This window comes from Bombus affinis, chromosome 8 (assembly GCF_024516045.1).
Source record: "Bombus affinis isolate iyBomAffi1 chromosome 8, iyBomAffi1.2, whole genome shotgun sequence".
NCBI classification, from domain to species: Eukaryota; Metazoa; Arthropoda; class Insecta; order Hymenoptera; family Apidae; genus Bombus; species Bombus affinis.
The window spans coordinates 12748540-12764938 of NC_066351.1; the positions used below are offsets into that span (position 1 = coordinate 12748540).

Below are 16399 nucleotides of genomic sequence, written 5' to 3' on the forward strand. Positions count from 1 at the left end.
TACAGAGACAGATGTTGGATACATTTGTTACAGTTAATACCTGTAACTAGGTATAAGAAAGTTGGCAACTGGCTTATCACGCTGGTTACTGGTCGACGGCGGATCATATATTTTTTCTTCTTACACAAGCTTGTTATCCATCAAAAGAAGCTGGTAATTTTGTCCGCTACAAACTATAAGCTTATCGGAGCAACACCGATCTGCCGATACATTTGAGGTTTGTGATAAGTAACAAATGTCGAATCGATTATCGTTAACGCGAAATCAGAAATTTACATGAAAATAAAAATAACATGAAAAAAAGTGCGTAGGTGTCATGACAGCTGCTGTAGAAGAAACGAAACGAGATCGTTTCGATAGAACAGTAGCAGGTAAAGAAGTGGTTCGCAAGGAAAGAAGTGGCGTTAGAGCGCCGACGCGAGACGTCGAAACGGCCGACGCCGCGTCGTAGACACCGATTGTTCGTCAGTGCACGTTCGTCTTGAACACAGAGCGAATCGGGTGTTACGTTGTCGACGGAAAATTACGTTTTGTTCGGTTGTGCACGATGTTGTTGCTGCCAGCGTGAGTGCATCAACGGAGGAAACTGTACATTTATCGGGATTACTATGCGACCTGCTACGCATCATTCTTGTAAATATCTCTGTTTTTTCGACAATCGGTTACTTTTTGAATCGATGAAATACACGGGACACGCGTTTTCGCGATCCGTTTGTTCGACGACCGATTTGCCCTTCTCCGTATTTTGCGTATTTTATACAATTAATAAGCTACAGTACGCGACATCTCGTAAATTGTTTCCTTCCTTCGTACTTTATATTCCCAGAAGCCCCTTCTTAAAGAATTTCTCTTGACGAAAGTGAAATTTCATTGGAGCATTGACGGAAAGCTCGTACGACGATTTTGATACCGATCGTTTAGTTGGATGTTTCATTCGCGATATTCGAAAGTATCTTATAAACGTAAAGCGTGAAATCATTGGGGAACGCAACAACAGCGAACAGGTTCAGAGGGCTACGAACAAGTCGGCGAATATTTCATTTCGAGCTGCTCCCGGACGTGTTTGTTTCCATAATGTATGTACGTCGCGATTCTTGTTACCGTGGATGCATCCGTCGGGAAATACAACCTCGAGTACGTACAGTATTCTCTGACGCGTACGTAGCATGTACATGGTGCGCGTTAAAAGTATTTTCGCGTTTAATAGGACTTCCCGAAATTCCAGAATGTTGCACCGCGTATGCGGCACTGCGGTTCTCCGAGCTCTTGCTCGGTGGCCTCTTACTCTCGTAATTTAATGGTGCGATCGCAACGCAAGGTGATCGAACTTGCTCGCAATCGTTTGGATTGCGGTTCGGCGATCTGAAATTAATTTCGTGTTTGCTCGTTACGTCAGCTCGATTCGCCAAATTTGTGGGTTTTTTCTTTCGAGAACGCCTTCGATATTACTCGATTACCGGGCAGAAAATCTTTCGATTACGAGTCGGAAAATAGCTGAACGTGATTAGCGACGTCGGCGTACCTGGCCAATAAACGATAGCGCGAATAACCTCGATCGCGAGAACTTCCATCTCCATTATTTTGCGTTTCTGTTTATTATTTTGATGACCGATTAAGATCAAATTTCTGTTTGCCTTCAACCAAACGGAAATTTAGCGCGTTAATCGACGCGACGATGAACGATCCCGAATTGTAATGTAAATATTTCCAGAGTTTGTAATCGCGCGCCAATGTCACAATCCGTATAATCTGAAGGTACGCCGGTATGATTGCTTCTCAGTTTTCGTATTTCGAGCGTAATGCATAGTTGAAAAACGCGTGTTTATCGTTAGAACGGCGAGGCTGGACCGGAGTGTTTTTATTTAACGCTAATTCGAAAAAAGTCCGTGACAAGGACGAGACGTTCTCGGTGGATGTTATCTACACTGTAAGAGACAGGGAGGGGGGTGGGACTTTGCGTCGGAATCGGTAACTCGATCCTCGCGTAAAACACAAAGTTTGTTTGTGGCGAGACAACGATAGAACATGTGTCTAGGTGTGCGGTTGACGAACCGGAGCTGAGATGTACGTCCTGGCGAATCGTTTCGCGATGAACTGATCTCGCGATTCGAGGGACGACGTTTTCGGGTCGAGTCCGTGATCGTGCGTGGCTGCCAGGACAAACAGGGACGAGATAAAGAACGAAGAAGAAAGCGGCGAAGGAGGAGGAAAAATGAGGGCCTCGTTGCTGTTGCTGGGGGGCATCGTGGTATTCTCGCTCGCGGTCGCGAGAGCTCTCTCCTGCGTATGTTCGCCCTTCGAGTGTGACATTCTCACCGATGACGACTGCCCCGGAGGTCTCACTTGGGATCCCTGCAGGTAAGCCACGCGCCAGTTTCTTTTCCTCGCTAATTCTCAGATAACTCTCTTCCGGAATTCTCAACGATTTCTCGCTCCGACGAACCGATCGACGCGATTTTAATAAGCATACGTTATAGCACGTAAGATACAGATATTGTACGTAGCATCGTAAATAATTTCCGTGGAAAAGCGACAGTTGTAAGGCATCGGTATTCAGAGCTATGTAGAACGAGTAGGCTCTTACCAAGGATTCACCTGTTCCACACGATTCGACCGAATATCTAAACTTTAATACTCGCCCGATTTTACGATCATAAAATTATTATATGTCAATCGAGCTTCCTCGGAATCGTGTCTACATCCCTGGCACTGCATTATTCTTCGAACTAACGTCTGTCACGAGAAAGTGCGCGATCGTTTCGTTTCTGTAACCTGCCACTGCTCTGAAGGATGTCGCGCGTACGAACGGTTCTTTCCGCGTTCTTCGCGCTCTTCCGATCGGTTAAACTTTTGATCTCTTTCTTACTCTACTCGTCAGCCAACAATTTTCTTTCAACAGCCACGACTTACACATAGAATACATGTTACAGGCATCGTTAATCACATCCGCCAACCAAAAACCAATATTTAGCTTTTTCCCCTATTCCTGTAAACAACATTCGACATTTTCGCGCGTCTGTCGTATTCATCGAGAGATCCCGTGCAATTAAAATCCCTAGTAAAACAGAGATTCCGGTTCCTTTTTCAACGAAGAGGAAAAAGTTCTGCTCTTTGTTACGCAGCGTTCTTTGTCAGGTGAATTTTATTCCGGTATTAGCGGCGCACTGATGAAAAATAGCGTTTGATAAAGCGAAGCTTGAATATTCAAACTAGGAGTGAACAAAAGCGTCAGTCATTGAAATTTCATGCCGTTTTTTGCTTGCACGTTCCATCGACCAGCGAATCGATCGTTTTTCCGCCATAGCACCTATTTTTTCCCCACGCAGCGGTAAACAATAAATCGATAAACACTATAATTTATAATATTCATTAATCTATAATAATTGTCCTATAGAAATTCGAACGCAAACAATATCCGATTGAAATTCTTCCTTTTCCTCGAGTAAGACCTTCCATGGGTTAACGATGCAGCCCTCGTTTGTCAAATTGAAAATGCGAAGATTGAATTCGCGACGGATCTTCTCCATCTGTAAGGGCTGTGAGGTCGTTTTGAATTCGATACGCGTAGCTAACGTTTATCACGACGAGGAATTCTCGGTGAGTCCTTTAGGTAAAGGGAATTACTGGGACGGGATGGGACGCGATGCGATGGTTAAAATCGAGCTCGAAGACGTAAACGGAAGGGTAACATTCCGGTAAACGAGATATTTTAAGGCGAAGGATCTGCGCTCTAGATTTTGCACAGAGTAAACAGTTCACGATCCTGCAGTCTTTCTTTCGAAAATGAAGTTCGCCATATTTCTGTTCATATTCGTAGTCTCTCATATTGGTAAATAGCTTCGTGATAGCGATACGACGATCAGCTTGCGTTTCATTTCCTTGGTTATACTAGAAAAATCTTTTCTGCAAATGGCTAATCATCGATGGCGTTAATGGCGTGCGGTAAACGGGAATCGTACGATAGCAACGTCTTTTCGCGTTACTATCCGATGACGAATCGCGTGGTTTCCTTGTTCGAATGGCTCGAGCGATTTAACCACGTTCAGCAACGGTAACGTCGCTCGTCTACCGCTCGGTGACGGATAGTGTGAAAGGTCTCGTCTAAAACACATGTTTCGATGTTCTGTCGTGCCAGCGCCGTTCCGTACGTAACGTGTCGGAACGGATCCGTTACGTTATATATATACAAACAGACCTATCTTACTACTCGCAAAAATATTCGTCGGGACGGAACCGTGCCGTGCCGGTACGGACAATGTAAATTCACCTTTAAGGTCGATTTATTATTTAATCGTATTCGACACGGAACACACACACACATACACACACAGACGCTAGTATTCGTATTATACGTACGTTTGTCGAACGATGGCATTCAATCAGTCAGTCAACACAAAGCGATTCGCAAAGACATATATTGGGTTGGCAACCAAGTGATTGCGGGTTTCGTCAATACCACCTAATGACAAAATCCGCAATCGCTTAGTTGCCAATTCAATAATACCGAGCAAAAGTGTTTTTTCATTGAAGTATGTATATATGTATTATACAAGTACGTATTACATTTACCGGATTCTCCTAGTTTGCTTCCAGTTTTAACCCATGCTGCTCCTTTTTTTTTCATTATCGTCACCATTTTTATCTTGTTGATCGCGTAAAATAGTATAATCTCCGACAAGTTCAATAAGTTTTTCAGAATCCATCATTAGCGCCTGTTGCTGTTACTGTTACGTTCGAACATACGACGCATACTGTCAGCATCGACACGTTTCGGCAAACGCGGACGCGTTTCGTATCCGACAAAGTATCGGGTCGCTCGAAAAGTTCGTTCCGATTTACACTCGATTCGATATACATTTATTGAATTATATAGGTGGCATTTTGTTCCACAACCTTTCTCCATTTTCCATCTCAACTCGAATATTCCATTCTTCCAGAAGCTCTCAGGTTTTTCGGCGAAGAACTTTCCCACGTGATTCTTTACGTCGACCAAAATGCTTAAAACTCGGAACGAACTTCCCGAGCGACCCAATATATTAGGCGAGAATGCCGGACGGTATATAAATATCTGTACTGAAATACGTTAAAGAATATTTGTCTGATCGGTGCTGAATCGATACATCCATCTCGTGTTTGCGCGGGTAATATAATCCGACCTTTAATCGTAGCTCGTGCAAAGGCATTTACGAAATCGGGGAAACACGCTCTAAGCTTTGCACGTTACCGTATGATGTACCGTTGTGCATGTTTCTACGGCATTCGTGAGCTTCGATTTGAAAAAGCTCGTTCCACGATACAATTATACCTGCGTGTTATCCTAACGAACACGCGAGTTATCGTTTCGACGTTGAATCATCTTGTTAAACGTACACGTTGATAACCATCTACATGGCAAATTTTTCTTCCCTTGTGCTCATTCCTTTTATTCGTTCGTTTACGATATTGAAATATATCGCGGCTCGGTACAGAAAAATCATTCGGATTTTCCGAAATTATACAGAAACGATAGTAGAGATTCCGAGCGGAAAGTATTTTTCATCAAGTTTTTGTGTCACAGTAGTAAATACTTCATTGCGAGGTAAACCGGATGTAGACGAATCTTGTGTTGTATTATACTGGTTATAAAACGCGTGACGGCAAGGAAAATTGTTTCGTGGAGAGGATGGAGAGAACGCAATATAAAAGAATTGATTGCCCTCGATCCAACAATGAGACCAAGTAATAAAATTGCTCCTCGTACTCGGAAATTTTCTGTACAAGGCGCAACCGGTTCTTTCCCATTATTTTTTCCCTCCCTTTTCCCATTTCTTTCACCCTCGCTTCGTATTTCTTTCCCCTCTGAACCCGAGCATTCTTGATTTTCATAAAATGTAAGCGTTATCTTTGGACCGTCGATATAAAACAAGTTGAAGCTCGTTTACTTATCGTGGCTATATTACGTTTGAATTTGTTTTCCAAGAAACGAACAATACGATACTTACTCCCATAGACAATCGATTTATTTTAATACGCTTTTATAAATTCGCCAAGTCGTTTCTCGTCATTTCTATTACGTTATTGTTCACGCGCCGTGCAGACAAACAAAGCAGTTGCTGCAAGCTTCTTCGTGTACGAGTGAATACCCTGTAATGGTTTTCAGATGCTGCAAAGTGTGCGCTCGTGTCGAGGGAGAACCGTGCGGTGGCCTGTTTGGATTTTCCGGAAGTTGTGCTGACGGCTTACAATGTGTCATCAAAAATTTGCTGCCCAACACTCGAGAGGTGGACGAGGGAGTCTGTACAAGTGAGTGGTATCCCGATTTTATTCTCAGATTTATCAAAGTACGTGGAATCTATTACCTTTATGCGTGGAATCGATACCGGTCCGATAGCGAAGGAAGAATAATGGTGCGTAGATTTATGAAGCGATTTAAATCTCTTTAGGAATCGATCTTTAGAATCACGATGATTAATAACTCTTGTGCCGGTTCCTGAAACTTGTACCGATCGATTTTTATCGTAACGCACAGTTCTTTCGTCTCTGCTTTTTCTTATCCTCTGCAACGTCAAATTCGATGAAAACTTACACAGCATCACAGGTCATTTTTCTCACGACACATACTTCGTAGAGAATACGTTTCTAAGTATTGAATTCTACAGCGGCATGTATACAGTATATAGATAGCAATCGATAAGTTAGCACGGTCGATGGTAAACTTTGGTAAAACGATCGTTTCACCGAGGACATTAACGTAATGACATTTGCATCTGACGAAGGCACGAAAAGTAATGTATACGGCAGTTTTTATCCTGCATCGATACAGTTACGTTCTTCCTTTGAATACGTACGTATCTGTTATCGGTTCGTACGATGCTTTCCAAAGTAATCGATTAATTAGAAACGATCGGAATTCATTCGTTACGTGGATATAACAACTACGATAGATATGTGGCGAGCAATCGAGAAAAAGAAGAGTCACTCGTTTGCTAATCGTGTTGAAACGACGTTAACGAGGACAACCTTTTGCGGTCGTGATTATCGACATGGGGAGGTAATAATAGTATTGTGCCAGGGACGGGTAACAATGCTTGGAAAATTTTACAAACATATTATTTCTATATTCGCGCGGTTGTAAATGCGAATGTAATGTAAATTTATTTGCTCGTAATAACAGGGGACACGATTTAGAATACAAATTGCGTCGTAAACATTATCACGGTGTAAACGTTCGCGACAGTTGAAAAACATTTGGCAACTTTTATTAATAGAAGTAGTTACAGAACCGTTTATTAAGCGCATATCCCGTTAAAAGTCCAGTCGTTATGCACCAACTACGGCCGTCAACTTTTCGAATTCGGCCGAATTTCTATATCGTTTTAAGCGGCCTTTCGAGGGAAGTAAAGCAGAAGCGTAGCTTAGGATACATCTTACGAAGTCAATCGATATCGATCGCTTCGTCTCGAGCTTTCAAAGAAGCGACTCTTTTGTAAGTACTATAAACGCTTCTCGTAAGTTCTCGTTTCCGACGAGTAGGTTACCTCGAGGGTTGGAGGATGGCGCGCGATAATAAGAATTGATTTCAAACGAGCATTTACAAGCCGTGCTTCGCTCGACGTTCTCTGCTCGCGTTTCGTCGCGGCGCACCTTCTGCGACGATGTTTCGTGGTCTTTCGTATTTCAGCTGTTTGCCAATTAACAGTTGTGCACACCTACAAACGATACAAGAGCTTTATCTCGTTTCCATGGAACTCTGCCAACTCTAGTCTTCTCTTCTTTTGACTTTACCTTTTATTTCTCCTCTTAGCTTCGACCTACGGTCCCTTCGTTGAAACTTCTTAACTTTCGACTTTGAGCAACTCGAGCCGTGACTGTGGACCCGGGTAGATACGAACGAGACAGCTCCAGCCGCGAATTTAATTGAACAATTTTTCCGCTGCTACTCTGCGTCGTTATTACTTTGTCTCTTGTCTCTAGCGAGGTTAGCAGAAGAAGATAATAGAGGAAACTTTGAAAAAAAGAAAATAAAAGAGGAAAGAACAAAAATCTTGAATTTGGTACAAAAAGAGAAACTAGAACTGCGTTGTTTGAAAAATCTCGAGATACGAAGAAAAAGATTCGAATGTTTAAAGTTATCCGGTATCGTCGTGAGATATATGCGTTGGGGTCGTGATCGTAATTTTGAAGTCTTACATAAGTTGGAAGAATGGCGAGGTACCTGTTTTGGTAGCCGTGCCTCATCGTGGATTCTTCCGAACATTGCAATCGTCGTGTTATACCCAACCTGGTTACTATGTAGGTTTGTAAATGGCATCGAGTCGATTACGCGTGACAGCGGTTCGAGTTGCTTCTAAGAGTCGAACGTGATCGGTAACCTTGTAAATTGGCAGGTGCCTCGATAGCAAAAACTCGTGTACATCTCGATATCATAATTATCGTTCAATTTATTTACTTAGATCGAGTACGGGACGGATCCTTTGATCCGAACGTTTACGAGTAGCAGTCACGCGAGCGAAACAATATTACACGAGTAAGATTAAACGAGGAGCAGAATAAACGCGCAAGATAGCATAATAATAGAAACAAAGTGTAAGAACGAAATAATGATAATAATTTTGGTAATGCCATTCGATAATACAAGAGAATAAAGTAAAGTGGAATAAGGTAGCGAAAGGAAAGGTAAGAGAGAAAGGAGGAAAATGTTAAATGGAACCACGGACAGTCATCGGAGTAGCGCGCTTAAAAGAGTTTGGACAGCTAATAACGAAGTAAATATCAGTGATTTCTTATTTGCAGTCATTAAGTTTGCGTATCCTAATCCTGCAGTGTCTTGAAAACCGTTGTTTTCGCAGAACGATTTGTCTTCTCCGTTTGTAAGTAAAATCAGCGCTTTTCAATTCCGAAGCGCCGTCATAATTGAAAGAGTTCCTCTTGTTAATGGCGAAAGAAAATAAAGGAGCGATTGTACTCGAAATCTCTTTCCTTTGGATCGAACGCTCTTCAGATTCGAGATCCAACAGCTCATGAACGCTTCGATACTAATTACTCGTACCATCCTCTCGTTATTATCTTAAAGTGGCAGGTAATTGAGTTACTTTGACTCAATTTCCTCGCGTTGGGAATCAAGACTAACTTGCCTTTTATAGATGTATATGAAACGTAGCTGGTCGGCGACGTTAATCCGAGAAAATGCAGTTTGAAAGAATTTGATTTTCGTTCTTTGACATGGAATACTCTTACCTGTTCTTTTGCCGCTACTTCCTCCTCTATTTTTACCTGCGTATTACCCGTTAAACGCCACGTTCTCTCCTATCGTTCCGTACTTCTATTCGGCTTAGGTTTTACTTTCCTCGTAAACAGATAATCCTATCAGACCATATAATTTATATAAATCTATTAACCTTTTGATTCGCTGCAGCCTTTGCGAAAGTTATAAATCAATTTTCACGACCATTCAATCTATCGCGAGATCCGAAAGTCTCGTTGGAAACCGTTTAAGAAAAGAGCTGCGCGTACACTTTGGTCGCGAATATGCATGCCTCCGTGAATTTAAGCCGATGCATATGCTCTGGTACTTGACGTGGAAGCTCAGGTACTCAGTATTCATGGAATATCGTTGCTCGAACGTAAGAGGTCGTGACGAGGGGAATAGAGGGAGACGAACAAATTAGTTTAGGTCCTTTATATTTACATTACCGTGCTTTCATTTAAAAACCGCTGGCACAAGCACGCACGCATCGTAAAACTCCAACTTAGGTTTCGCGGTTCGTAAGCTTCCTCGGTAAAATCCTTTCGCTATCGTTTCGTAATTTTAAATAGGGACAATAGAACGAACACGAACTCTGTGAATATGTAATCCGTACTAACGAAACCGATCACATGGAACACGAACGGAGATATACGAAAGAGGAAAAATAAGCATGGAGATAAAAACCGCGAAGAGGAGAAAACGGTGAAATTTTTACACGTTGGAAACTTTCCCGCTCGTGGAACGTTATTTAACGTAGATGAGAATAATTAATTACACCGCGTATATTTATTTCATCGTTTCCAGGGAAAAATTCCGTTCGACATTATGGAACGCGTGCAGTTGCGCATATTTTATCCGCTTGGTATCCAACGTGCCTACCGATATCCAAGTTAGATAGAACCCAATGTATGTTACATCGATTTGTATAACGTGCAACTCAATTAACCAGCGTGATTTACTTTAGCGATCTGCGAGCGCATTTCACGCGACACCTCAGATTATTATTGCACTCGTACCGAAACCAATCTCATAGATCGAATTTATCGCATTCTCGGATACTTTCTACGTTCGAACCATATTTTTCTCCATTGTTTTTGCCTGTAGGTTTATTTAGCGAATCGCGATGTTCTTGCGAATGAACGATCGATCGTTTCGACGAAATAAAATGAAAATGGAGAGAACACGCGATTCAAGCAAGTTCGCGGTATCTTGGATATTGTATAATTCATCGATGCGATAACTCTGTGGTAAGATTGCCAGTTGTAGTTTTATTCGCGTCTGGGATTCGAGAGTACGCGTACGTCGTAAAACGTAATGTTTAAACGGATAAAGATCCATCGATAAGCGTAACTTATCCGAAATATCGGACGAAGGAAAGGACGAGCGCGGATAGAATTGGGGTTGCTGAACAAACGACGAAGCGTAAAAGGGAAGGCGATCATTATCTCGCGGTAGGACGCGTTGTAGTCCATTGAAACGAGAACAAGTCTGTCTCGACGATCTCGACGTGGTTAAGGAAAAAGAAGGGAAAGAATGGGAAAGACGGTAGAAGATATCTGAGCATTTACGGGCCATTTCCTCGCCGTTGCTCATAATGACGTTATTGCCTTTTCGAGGTTGGCTGGAGGTTGGTGGTAAAACTGTATCTGAATTCGTTAACCACAGACATTATCGGTTTTCGGTCGACGTAGCGGACATGTAAATTCATCTGAATTAGCCAGTACTCGCGACAAATATTACGTTCCTTTTTGCCACACTTTACACAGGAAAATCTGTAGGAGAATTTCGAGAGGAAGATTCAATTTGTTGCTCGTTTCTACCAACGATATCAAGCACGCGTCTCATGTATTACCGAACTCATTCGCCTCTGACCGTTACGATGAGAATGTGCCACGTACGAATGTCGTATACGTAGATTTATGTTTCCTAAAATCGTCATATCGTCGGCAGCATTCAACGACGTCCTTGACGTTGAAAGCATTTTTAATCCCTTTGTGCATTGCATTTCGTTTAGATGATATCGAGTCTGTCGGACTCGTCGGCTAGACGTGCCATGTGCCGTTGCTGTTATTCAGAGAAACGCAAAGGGAAACTTGACGTTCTTTTCCATTTTATTAAGAAGATAGAAGCGGACAGATGCTTTTCCTGCTTTGGCCAGTTATTATTTCCCTGTAAATGCAGGCTATGCTGCATCCAGTTACCTAGCTTTTATGTAATTGCTTGTTGCAGTGGCCCACTTTTTTAAGCATGCTAACATTCCCCTTCCATAGTTTTTATATAAATATACGTACAGGTAAAAATTCGAATCGCAGAAATCCGTGAATTTGCCTTCGTACGATAACTCGAGGCAAAGACACCACGATACTCGTATATCTTTGAAAAGAGAAAAGACACGGCAGATCGGCTCTGTACAATCGTACAGCGTGATGGTTAAGTAAACGACGTTAAATAGTTCTTTTTCTTCTTTTTATACGATTATGGATTAAAAATTAGATTATGCAGGCTCGAGTAAGTTTCGTGGTGAAATATTGACCGTAACATTATCTGCACGAGCCACGTATCGTATAGCCATGTATGTGCGTACGTGTATACGCATACATATATAAACAGCGTGTACGCATCGTTTGCATGGTCGCAAAGTGATATCGAGCTCGATTAACCAGCACGAGCACGTCGTACCCTCTTACGAGTAAGGCGAGATCCTCGGTCAGCCATGAACAACGTTTATGCGATAAATTAATCACAACACTTCAAAGCTCTGCTGTACGAAACATAATTGCGCGAGCGCTTAACAAACGCTACAGGGAAGGTTGAGTTTTTAAACGAATTTCATGTCCTGTACCGTCCGCTTCACCGTTGTAAGTTTCCAAGCTGTTGTCTGCTCAGTTTATGGTACCAGCCTATTCGATCGAAAATTTCAATTATTTCTTTATCTACTCATTTATTCGTGTATTTATTTATTTACGGGAAAAAATGACGCATTTAGAGTAAACACGTTGATATGAAAGTATCACGGATTAAATTCATAAAAATACATAGACGCCAATTTATGCAGGTAAAATTCATCAAGGACAACGAATCAATAATCGTTGATTAGAACAGGGAACGACGCGAGAAGCTCTTAATTACTAGATCGAAAGAAGATATCAATTATATATATATTTATGAGACTCGGTTAAATTTCGCGAATTTTTAAGCGTCACTGCTCCAACTATATTTACATATTTATTCTTCCAAGATTCTTTCGTAACGAGAGTCCTATTAAAACTAAAACCACCGTGTTTACTCGGCGTGAATATGGGTTACTACTTAAAAGAACGCGGAGCGGCTCTTTCATAGGAGTTGCATGCCTGAGTCGATGGAAACCGAAGGAAGTTTGGCAAACGATAACGTGGCATACATTCGGTAAAGTTCTTTGCCACGGACCGTGACTAATTTCGCAGAAAAGTTTCGATGAAACTGATAGTCGCTAGACTGCGAGGAAATTCTATATAATTTAATAATCATCGCCGGGATCTCATAGAGATCTGTTTTTAATCACGGTATGCCGAAATTACGACGACGAACCTGACTTTCCACCAGCTATTCCACGTATACGTGTAATATCGTTGCGCCGTTCAACCAATGCACCGCAAAACTGTTGTGAGAAAGAAATCGCGAGAATTTGCGAACGTTCTTATTGAACCTTACCTGACGTAGTATCTGTTGGTACCGGAACACTGCATTATCTACGTAATGGAACTGCATTACGACATACTTTCGTCGAAGATTTCAACTAAAACCACCCTAGATAATTGAAGAACGTCGTTGCATAAAACAATTTTCAAGGAATGTTGCGTGGCAACATGGAAGCAAAGAGGAAACCGACTGATAAGTCCGTTGATCCTTGTTTGGTTTCCTTCGATAAAGTTTCTTGCGAATATGTTCGTGTTCGTAGCGAGACGATAGAGGAATAACAGTTAATCAAAAACGGCGAAGCTTCGGCTTTGGAAAATCTGCGGAACGAAAATCAGCCTAAAATACGAATCATAGCCTGAAAATGCGAATGCTTCTTCTCTTTCTTTCGTTTATCGCGAAAAATCTATAATCGCTGGCCGTTTTTGCATCGGTACACGGAGTTCAGTGAACGCTGGCGTAGAAAAAAGCTGCTCGTCCTCGTTCGTTGTCGAGGGGATGCATACATGCGTCACGAGTACACGCTTCAGGCTCTATGTCTTATGCAGTAGCGTAACGGAGATGATTCGCTTTTCAGAAGAAAATCCTTGGCGCGAGAACACCATGCATTTTGGAACGGTGGAAATGACGTCGAAGCGAGGCGACGACCGGGCCGATGGTAGCGGCGGGTTTTTAAAGATGAATTCGTTTAACTCCCCTGCCACGGCTCGTCATTCTCGAGTATTTTTTACTTCAACCGTGAGTTCGTACTGTGGCATTACGTAAACCTTCGGATGACTGCTTTTCCACCATACAGTAGTCATTCTGCGAGATACATTGTACCGTAGCAGTTGAAATAGTACGGGCAAGTTTACAACGCGGTGCCGTCATGCACCGTGTTTCCTTCAAATATTCATAAACGAGACGATGAAACGCGCTAAACTGCATTTACTCTTGGCGACGCGACAGTTCGCGCGATTCCTAAAGCGTTTCACCGTGGTCTGTGCACACGCGATAACTTCTCTATCCTCGCGAACGCGTATTATAAATATTTGAAACGACACAGTCTGATAAAACGTCGTTGCTGTCGACGACAGATGGTAAAAAGATTGGGCGCGGCGCGCGGTACAACACTGCGTGAAAGAGCTTGCTCGCAATTTCGATGTTTGATCGCTTTTACGCGCTTTGCTTCGCGCCCGATTTACCAGCAACGACGGACAATGAGAAACCATTTTTCCTTTTTAACGAACTCGCCAACCTTTTCTAGAAAAAGAGTTCACGTTTACGCGCGCTACTACGTCGAAAACGTTGCTTTGTCGAAAAGAGTAATGTAGCGAGCGCGCGTATTCGCTTTTAAACCTACCCTTAACATTTTGTCACCGAGTACAGTGTAATTACGAAGTCGAGTCCGGTATGCTAAAAAAAGAGGAGCGCGCATATTAAGCTTGCTTTTATGACAGAGAATATTACACGAACGCAAAGTTATATTTTTCCCTCGCTGGCTAATTTAGCAATAAAATGTAGAATTTTCAACAGGCCCGGCCGTGTCTCGCGAATATCGTAATAATATCGCGTTGGATCGATTTTAAGAGCGCTTACAGAATACCAGTATCGAGTCTGATTCCGTTTAATTGCCCCGAAGAAAAAGATGGCGAACCGATCAACAACATTGAAACGAAATCGCGGCAGTTCACATATCGATGTTGGATATTCGATTGCCTGGTAAGGCCGCAATAAAATCGCAAGGGTCGCGAGTAATAGTCGGTCTGTGGTCGATGGCAGGCTTCGAGTCGGCCATCGAGTCGACTCAACGTCCATACCGGGAAACCTCGTTTCGAATCAAATAAACGAAGAATAGTCCATTTCCAACGACAGATGTTCTTCCGTTCAGGTGCATATAGATTGCGGCTGTATGCATGCCACGCGTGGAATATCACTGTCCGTAATAGCCTCTGGTATAAACAGTAGTTTACATCGCGTCACATCGGTCCGCACGAGTTTGCCTCACGCAGTTATACGTTATATTATATGTACACCTGTGTTATATATTACCTTTATATATATATTTACACAGCGAGGACAAGAGTATTCGTACACTTTTTAGAACGGAATAACTTTTTTATAGTTTTTTTTTTTTTTTGAGAAGTTGGAACGATTAGTTCTTTGGATGACGTATAAAACATTTATTGAGAAAATCGCAATTGCTCGGAATAGCGAAGAAAATAGCATAGGTCAGTTTTTTGCGAGTTTTTCATTCGGGTCCCTAATGAAAATTGAAACAACGAGTTTCGAAGAGGCACGTCAGGTATGCAGTATGTAACGGAACACGCGAAACCCACTGCAAAAGTTGATCGTACACCTAAAAACGATGAAAAAGGTTCGCATAAACGTACGACCTATCTATCTTCGTTTATGAGATATACTTTCGTGACGCTTATTGGAAATGTCTAAATACCAAGGTTCGGAATAGAACGAGCTTCCCAACGAATTTTGGAAACACCAGTAACCGGCCATAGTGTAACCGGATCGTGTAACCGGAACAGTGTAAGATAACAAGACGTCTACGAGTTTACTTTGAAACGCAAGGTGGTCGTTTCGAGCGTCCTCTGTGTAGCTAATTAAACGACAAAAGAATCGTAACAGAAAATTCGTTATATCTCACAAACGAAGACGGATAGGACATGCGTATGTCTGTATGAACTGTTTCCATTGCTTTTAAATGTACAATCAGCTCTGGAAATGGTTGACACATGTTCTGTCACACCCTGTATATATGCGGGAAATTGTATGCAAATTGGTTAACGTGGGAACAAGCGGCAGGCGTCGAAAGATGTAAAAATGATCAGATTTTGGACCGAAAGTTGTGAAAAATTGTAGTTTTCACCGGTTTTAATCGTTTGTTGCTTACAGCGATGTTAACCGATTTTGATGAAATTTTCAACATGTATATAGCTGATGTACATCTTCCAAATGTGTAGCTCAAATTTTTATTACAAGTTCAGATTAAAAGTCGTTAAAAGCGACAGTTACATTTTTTTTGCGCGCACTAGTCCGACCGATTGCGAATTTTTTTTTCAACAAAATTTTTACCCTACATATTTCTTCATCTAGCGAACCAATCCTCTTAACTTCTCGAAAAGAGGTTCAAGTCGTTTGGTGCTATTTTAAAAAAAGTTATTCTGTTTCGAAGAGTGTACGAGTAGTTTTGTTGCTCGCTGTATATATGTGCATGCAGGTACGCACACAGGTATACATGTATGTATCAACCTATGTGTACGTATACAATGTATCGTATGTACATTGGCGCAGTAATGCAGACACGCGAAAAAATACGTGAATCGCGTGAGTGGAAATTCTGCTTGCACGCGAATGAGGATATTTTGATTTTAGAACGGGTTTCATGTTTCGGTTCTCGTATTTTTTTTCAACTAGTTTGGTAGGTGGAAAATTGCTAGCCGTGCGACAAATGTGCCCGAAATACACGCCGCTTCCAATTTACACGGTTAAAGAACGACTCGA

The 16399-nt window shown here is 42.0% G+C and overlaps 1 protein-coding gene across 3 annotated transcripts in view; it reads left to right on the top strand.

Annotated features, from left to right (window-relative positions):
• Positions 1-454: 454 nt before the first annotated feature.
• The window catches only part of LOC126919225 (cysteine-rich motor neuron 1 protein), a 153923-nt gene continuing 137978 nt past the window's right edge, over positions 455-16399 (top strand). Inside the window, exons 1-4 of one of the 3 annotated variants that reach the window (XM_050728127.1) lie at positions 455-633; positions 1712-1755; positions 1833-2358; positions 6140-6282. In XM_050728127.1, coding sequence (XP_050584084.1) covers positions 2213-2358; positions 6140-6282 — 289 coding nt within the window. In that variant the 5' untranslated portion in view covers positions 455-633; positions 1712-1755; positions 1833-2212. The remainder of the gene's footprint in view (positions 634-1711; positions 1756-1832; positions 2359-6139; positions 6283-16399) is intronic. The other 2 variants (XM_050728125.1, XM_050728124.1) reach the window with 2 other exon arrangements.